Source organism: Erinaceus europaeus, chromosome 3 (genome assembly GCF_950295315.1).
Source record: "Erinaceus europaeus chromosome 3, mEriEur2.1, whole genome shotgun sequence".
NCBI classification, from domain to species: domain Eukaryota; kingdom Metazoa; phylum Chordata; class Mammalia; order Eulipotyphla; family Erinaceidae; genus Erinaceus; species Erinaceus europaeus.
Window position 1 is genome coordinate 123799447 of NC_080164.1, and position 7779 is coordinate 123807225.

A 7779-nucleotide genomic window follows, 5' to 3' on the forward strand; every position below is an offset into this window, starting at 1 on the left:
ACAAAATGGAAGGATCTTATAGACAGAAAAGTAGGTGAGCCAAGAAAACGAATCTTATTTCAGGCAGTCATTTTCTCTTAGGGAAAGGGAAGGAGGGCTCACCAAAACCTACTAGGAAATTCCATATTGATTTGTCTAAGCAGTATATATTTATGCTTCATTTTATCAGCATACTGCTCAGCTCCGGCTTCTGGTGGTGCTGATGATGAGCCTAGGACCTTTGGTGCTTCAGGCAAGGAACAAATGCAGTCTCCCCAGTCCTAAATCAATTGGTTTAAAGTTCTACTTTTGGAAGAAACTAAAATTGTAGTCAGATGATAAATCAACTAAAGGTGGATGTTGACATAAATGACTCCATTTTGGTTCTCTCTCTCTCTGTCTCCCTCTCTCTCAACTCAGGGGACATATCTTTTTATTGTGGGAATAATGGTTTACAGTACAGTTTTTGACACATAGTACAACCTCTCAACTCTCCCTGATAGGTGTCTAGGAGACACACACTAGTCATCCTACAACCTCCTCCCCCATCATGCACCAGGACCTTGATGTCCCTTCATCTCACCCTTCATTCTTCTTTACAGAGTCCTTTGTTTCAGTACAATAAACCACACCCAATCCGAGTTTCACCTTGTGTTTTTCCTTACTGTCTTTTTTTTTTTTTTCTTACGTTCCACCTATGTATGAGTGAGGTCATTCAGTATTAATCTTTCTCTTCATTTTTTTCTAAAATTTCTTTATTGGGGGGATTAATGGTTTACAGTCAACAGTAAAATACAGTAGTTTGTGTATGTGTAACATTTCTCAAGTTTTCTACATAACAATTCAAAGCCACTGGGTCCTCCTCAGCCCTCAGGACTTGAACCCTCCAGTCTTTCATTTTCTCTCTTAATCTCATTCAACTGTCTTGTTAAGACTGGAGCTAGAAGGGACGCAAACTATCTGAATATCCAGAAAGTGCACATTATGCAAACTACAACAAGGAGACTTCATAGTATTCCAAATTGCACACAACAAAGGAAACATATATACATTTCAAAGGTTCAAGTATCTTTCTAGCTGCATAAATGTGCATGTATATGAAGTTGATTGAAGCTGTGACTGCTGGTAGCAAGTTGCAATGAAGATAGCAGCTGATCCCAGGCTTTTATTTTCTTCTTCCTCTTTTTTCCCTCTAATCTTGACTGGCCAGAACCCAGTTATCCCCAGAAGTGTCACAGCCTCTGCACTGTAGCTACCAGGCCTCCATCCCAGACTTCCGTGCTGCACTCAGTTGGGGGATAAAACCTCGCACAGTGTCTCCGGAACCACTGCCCTGTGTAGCCCCAGGCTGTCCCATTGCTCTTGGTTCCTTCTAGCACCTCCTGGACATGGCTCTCAGAGCAGGTTCCAGTGCCTCCTGCTCACAGCCCATCTCGGGACTGCTGCTTTGGGGGTTGCTGTTCCTGTCAGCCTCAATGGCCTTCTCCACAGGTGAGGACAGAGGTGAGGCCAGGAGGGACAAAGGATCTAGAATTCCCTGGGGCTGGAGTAGTCTTAAGTCTCCTGTAAAAGCAACTACACTGCTGAAAACTTGTAAATGTGCAGGCACCCTGCCTGGAGCTGCCCTGGGGGCTTGACTGTCTAGTCAATAATCTTTAGGGGGCAGAGAGGGGGTGGTGGTGGCTATGATTAATGGATAAGGAATGAAGGCCAACAGTGGCAGGAATAATTACTAAGGAACCTATCCCCCTTACGAAGTCATCTGTCCTTAACCCTCTGCAGCCTCTGCACCACTCCCAGGAGACCTTGAAGAAGGAGATGGCAACCCGCACTGTCTGTGTCCAGAGACTACCTCCAGGGTCCGTTTCAAGCGCATCTCCAGCCTGGAGGTGATCAGGGCCAGTCTCTACTGTCCCAGTCCCCAACTGATGTGAGTCTTTTCTTGTGGTAATTCCTCCCCCATTGTTCCCCCCTGTGCCCTTCCTACCACCCAAAGTCACCCTTTCTCTACCAAGAGTCCAACCCTTACTCAAACCACTGTGAAAGACAGGTTTCTTCTCCCTTCCCTGACAGAGCCACCTTGAAGAATGGGCTGAAAATCTGCGTGGACCCAAAGGCTACTCTGTATAAGAAAATAATCAAGAAAATTTTTGAGAGTTAGTTACTAGCTGCCTCAGTCTATATATCTGCTATACAGCATGTTTTACTTTGCTTTCCATTTTCAATCTAAGCATGGAAATTTTTTTCTGATGTTTATATTTCACATTCAAAACAAATAAAATGAATGATGTTATAATATAATTTCGTTTCTTTTTTCTCATGGCTGAGCCCCTTCCCTGGCTCAACTTTTTTTTATTGGGGTATTAATAGTTTACAGTAAATACAGTTGTTGATAACATGTGTAAAATTTCTCAGTTTTCTGAAAAACACTCTCATCCCCAGCCTAGGTCCTCCCCCCACAACCCACCATCCTCCTTCCCCCACCATGCCATCATGCACCAGGACCTGAAGCCACTCCCCACCCCTTCACCACTACTTTACTTTGGTGAACTATACCAAACTCAGTCCAAGTTTTACTTTCTGTTTTCCCTTCTGTTCTTATTTCTCAAATTCTGTCTATGAGTAAGATAATCCTATATTCATCATTATTTTTCTGGCTTCTCTCACTTAATATGATGTCTTCAAGCTTTACCTCCAAGAGGAGGTAAAGAAGATGAATTCATTATTCTTAATAGCAGAGTAGTATTTATATATGCTACAACTTTCTTAGCTACTCATCTGTTGTTGGACACCCAAGTTGCTTCTGAATTTCAGATACTTATTACAAATTGTCCTCTAATGAACACAGATACACAGATCTGTTTGGATGAGTGTGTTTGATTCCTTGGGATATATCCCTGGGAGAAGAATTTACTGGCTCAATTTTTATTCCTTGTTCTGAAAAAGAGTGACACCAAAGCACTGCTCAGACATTCATGGAATTCACTCTGCTCTCATGTGATGCCAGGCATCAAGCACAAGGCTTCATTCAGAACATGAAGACTGTTCTACTTGCTAAGCCCCTGCTGGCCCCAAATATTTCTTAATAGAGCAAAGAAATAGTTTTGTTGCACCACAATTTCACTTAAGAAAAATCTCCAGAGGAAGCTGGACGATAGTGCAGCAGGTTAAACACAGGCGGCGCAAAGCGCAAGGACCGGCATAAGGATCCCGGTTCAAGCCCCCGGCTCCCCACCTGCAGGGAAGTCTCTTCACAGGTCTGCAGGCGTCTTTCTTTCTCTCCCCCTCTGTCTTCCCCTCCTCTCTCCATTTCTCTCTGTCCTATCCAACAACAACAACATCAATAACAACAATAACTACAACAATAAAACAATAAGGGCAACAAAAGGGAATAAATAAAATAAAATTATAAAACAATTGTTTTTTTTTTAAAGAAAAATCTCCAGGATTTTAAACAAACATATACATACACATACACATTTTTTAGATAGAGATAGAAACAGAGGTAGAGGTAGAGAGAGAGAGAGAGATCACAGCACTGAAGCTTTCTCCAGTGCCTTGGGGGGCTAGGCTCAAACCTGGGTGGTACACATAGCAAAGCAACACACTATCCAAGTAAGTGGCCACAAAATTACATTTTGAGGGAACACTGGGTCTAATAAAAACCAGTTTTACTTGGTGATACATGTTCGTTGATTTTTGCACATACATTTATATGAAAGTAGTACTTTATACTTATCTACGTATTTAATATTTTCCAGAGAATTACAAAGTATTTTTTTCTTTATTGGACCTTTGATAATATTGACATTTCACAAAATGAAACATGAAAACCTGTTCTTACACTCACTGTACTACCTAAAAGGATTCTTATATTTGACAAGTCTAAAACCTTGACTGTTGTTACATTCCACTTATGTCTTGACTGTTGTTCTATGCATGCAGATGTCTTTTAACATTGAATAGTTTTCTTCCCTTGTTATTCTCTGATTCAGGAAAATCACTGTTTTCAGCTCATCACTGCTTCACAAGTTTCTCAGTATTGTAGCTATTCACACTGTGTGTTATTCAGCTGAGAACACTAAGTGCAAGGCAGTATTTTCATTCATGCTTTTAAAAAGACACAGATATACTATGAGGAGAAAGGAAGGTATAGTAAGATAGGTGTGTTAGTCACCCACTGTTTCCATAATGATTACACCAACGACATGAATAATACCAAGATATCTTATAGTTCTACAAGTCACACATCCAAAATGAATGTCTTCTGAGCTCCATTCTTTCTGGAGGTTTTAGGGGGCAATCTTTCTATTGTCTGTCTCAGCTCAACAATTCCTGTCCTGGGGATTTACCCAAAGGAAACAGAAACATTTATCAGAAGAGATTTATGTATACCTATGTTCATAGCCACATAATTTGTAATCACCAGAACCTGGAAGCATCCCAGATGTTCAACATCAGATGAGAGGTTAAAAAGTTTTGTGGTATATATACAAGATGGAATACTATTCAGCTATTTAAAATGATGAAGTTGTCTCCTTTGGATCCTCTTGGATGAAACTTGAGGACATTATGTTGAGTGAGATAAGGCAAAAAAGAGAAGAACGAATAGTGAATGTTTTCACTTATTTGCTGGATTTAATAAAGTAGGGATGGGGAGGGAGAGCACAAAGTGAAATAAGGGTTAGACATGGTGTATTGCACTAAAGCAAAAGACTCTGGGGAGGGAGGGTGAGGCAGGAGAGGGAGAAAACTTTATAATGAAATTGTATGCATATGTAATGAATCCACTGGAAAGCATTAACACCCTCAATAAGATATGCATATTAATAATAAGGAAAGAATACAACAGTATGAGCAGAACTGCCTTCCACAGGCAAACTGCTAAAATTCTTACAAATGGGGGGGGGAGGCATAAAGAAGAAGGAAGGGATGTCTGTCTGCAGGCTAGTACAGAGATAACTATCCTTTTGGAATAGACATCTAGCAGCATTTACTGATTCCACAGGTAGGCTTGCTGACGTCTTTTCCAACTCCCCATACTCCAGGTATCAGGATACTGGTCTGCTAATAGAGATGATAAGTATATAATCATAAATCTAGGTTACCAAGTCATCCAGCCTGGTGGACGTCATAAATTCTACTCTTCCAAGGACTCCCCACCCTCACCCCCCACCCCCCGCCCTGCCCAAATACTATTTTGGAATTCCTTTTGTCATGTTTAATGCCATGATTTCTTCATAGTCTCCACAATTCTCATGATAAAATAAGCTAAAGAAAACATTATTAAAAATGTATAAGGAGAATACACTCACAATACTGTAGTATATTAATCCCATATCTTACAACATCATTTTACAGGAATCTTGCACAGTTCAAACTTGTGTAATTCAGAAGTCAACTGCAGTTCTTGTAAATGCAGTAGGGATTTTTCAATGGGTGGGAACAAGGGAAGTAATGGAACTGTTATAAGGTGAAAAACCAGTAGAAAAACACAAGATCATACAGCTCTCACCACTTTACCCATTCTACAAATCTGGGATGCCTGTGGAGAGAATTAACAATGGTGTCCCAACTAGTTTTTATCCACTTCAGAGGTTTTCATTTTCAGTCCAACCCCACCTTATGTTGCGTCATTCAGATTATCTTTCTCAAATGCTGATAGTTCCCTGCATAAAAATGTCAAGGTCCAAAGGTCTTAGCACAGCACCAAGGCTCTCAAATATTCACTTCCCCCTGTTCTTTTGTGCCCTTTTTCACAGGTGACATTGGGGATAATATGTGTGTCTACTTTATAGATTTCTACTATCAAGTAGATGCTATACGCACAAACTCTTGGTATAGTTCTTGTGCTTAAAACCTAGCAGCTAGTAACTCTTATTGTCATTTCTTAATATTACTGCCAGGCACCACCCAGTTAGCGTACGGCACTTACTGGTATGATTCTTAGTCATTAGGATCAACAAAGTGGTGGCAATAATCATAAATATTTCTCAAATCAAGTGAACTTTGAAATAAAAATATTAGAAATGGGAAATAATAACTCTTTGTCAACTTTCCTTTTACTACCTGCTTCAAGAAATAATTAGTACATGTGATCAGAAAGGTCAAAGTACCCAAATAATGAATGTCTCATAAGGCCTTCTTTCAGAATTGTCAAGTTGCTGCTTTTATCAACTTCATTGCTAGTCTGTTTTACTACTGGGAAAAGCCCAAGTCAAACTGCATTTTATTGTGCCTCCTAACAACTTAAACATTCATAAGGTGAAGGGAAAAAATTCACAAAGCGACCAAAATTGAATGCAATTCATTATTTTTTTTTCTTTTTGACTGCTGGAGGCAGCCAGGGAGAAACTACCCACAAGCTTGGAACATACTGCACAGTCATGAAACCTATCAGTGAGCCAGAACCACCAGAGGATAATTTTGTTCTTGAAAGTTGCTCAGCATTTTTCTAATTTTTACTTTTTATCCCCTCTAAGACTTTTTTGGTGTGCAAAAAATAATAATAATAAGGTTTCCTTTTAGTACATAAAACGTTGAAGAGCTTTTAATTGCATGTGTGTGTATTCTAATAAAATAAAATGAATGATTTATCATTATTGATAATATAAAACTAGAGAGAAAATTGGAAGGAAATTTTATTTTTTACAAGCCATTTCTTTTACTTGTGATTAATAGCGGTTTACAAGATTGTAAGATTACAGAGTATAATTCTTTGTTTAAATTTTTTATTATCTTTATGTGTTTATTGGATAGACACATCCAGGAATCAAAAGGGAATGGAAAGATTGAGGAGACAGAGAGACACCTTCAGCAGTGCTTTGCCACTTGCAAAGCTTTCCCCCTGTAGGTGGGGACCAGAGGACTTGAACCTGGTCCTTGCATATTTGTAACATGTGCACTCAAGCAGATGTGCCACCACCTGTCCCCCAGAGTATTATCCCACACCACATCCACTACTGAAGTTTTGTGCCTCCATCCTCTCAATGACAACCACCATAGTTCAAGGAAGAAACTTTAAAACTGCAATTTCATTACACAGCAATGCTATTTTCCTCTTTAAAATATTAGCCATTTGACATAGATTATAATTTGTAATAAAATGTCTTTGTACACAGTCATAATGAAAATGGTAATAATTTCATTGCACTCAGACTACTTGGAGAGTATTCATGTCCTAGTTTTGGGTAATGGAATATTCTTTTTCTTAGCCATAGAAGGAATATCAAACCCATGTGTGAACCAATGTTTACTTATACATTTATAGGTTCTCCATGTGTGAAATTATGTAAGTGTAGGGGCAGACAGGAAATTTTCCCCATCCCTCTGGGTGTTTCTCATGTTGACAGAGCAATAATATCAATATCAGATATATTAGCAGAAGAAAAAAACAAATTTAATGACCCATGTATGGAGAACCTACTTGGACATAGATTCTAAATTCAACTAGGCAAAATGAAATACTAAATGGAGTAAGGACTTGGGGCTTTAAAGCAATTGGTGAGGGATTCCATGATAAGGAGAAATGTATCCTTATGATCAGATGTTTGTCCTCACTACTAAATTTTAATCTTGGGTAGTATCTCAGATTTTTATTCTTCTATGTCATGGGTGGGGACATCTGGCCCACAAGACATACAACCCCTGAGAAATCATTTCTCCTGGCCCTATAAAGGCACTGCAGGCAGAACTCAAATTCAATAAATTTAGGAGCTTTTTTTTTCACAACAACATTAAGTGCCATTTTTTAAGCTGATAATTTTGTATGGCCTGTTAATGATGTTATAAATATCCAAA

The 7779-nt window shown here is 39.2% G+C and overlaps 1 protein-coding gene across 2 annotated transcripts; it reads left to right on the forward strand.

Moving 5' to 3' along the window:
* Positions 1-1281: 1281 nt before the first annotated feature.
* LOC103110670 (platelet factor 4-like) lies at positions 1282-2280 on the forward strand. 2 transcript variants are annotated; one of them, XM_060187856.1, is made up of 3 exons: positions 1282-1482; positions 1762-1909; positions 2053-2280. In XM_060187856.1, the coding sequence occupies exons 1-3, from the start codon at positions 1368-1370 to the stop codon at positions 2138-2140; spliced, it is 351 nt and encodes a 116-aa protein (XP_060043839.1). In that variant the 5' UTR covers positions 1282-1367; the 3' UTR covers positions 2141-2280. The 2 variants fall into 2 exon arrangements, with proteins under 2 accessions (XP_060043839.1, XP_060043840.1); XM_060187857.1 differs by having other exon boundaries at positions 1286-1470.
* Positions 2281-7779: the final 5499 nt, after the last annotated feature.

Coding starts and splice junctions, on each gene's coding strand:
- LOC103110670 (XM_060187856.1), top strand. CDS start 1,368: ATGGCTCTCAGAGCAGGTTCCAGTGCCTCCTGCTCACAGCCCATCTCG. Junction 1,483..1,761: donor CTCCACAGGTGAGGACAGAG/GTGAGGCCAGGA, acceptor AACCCTCTGCAG/CCTCTGCACCACTCCCAGGA. Junction 1,910..2,052: donor TGTCCCAGTCCCCAACTGAT/GTGAGTCTTTTC, acceptor CTTCCCTGACAG/AGCCACCTTGAAGAATGGGC.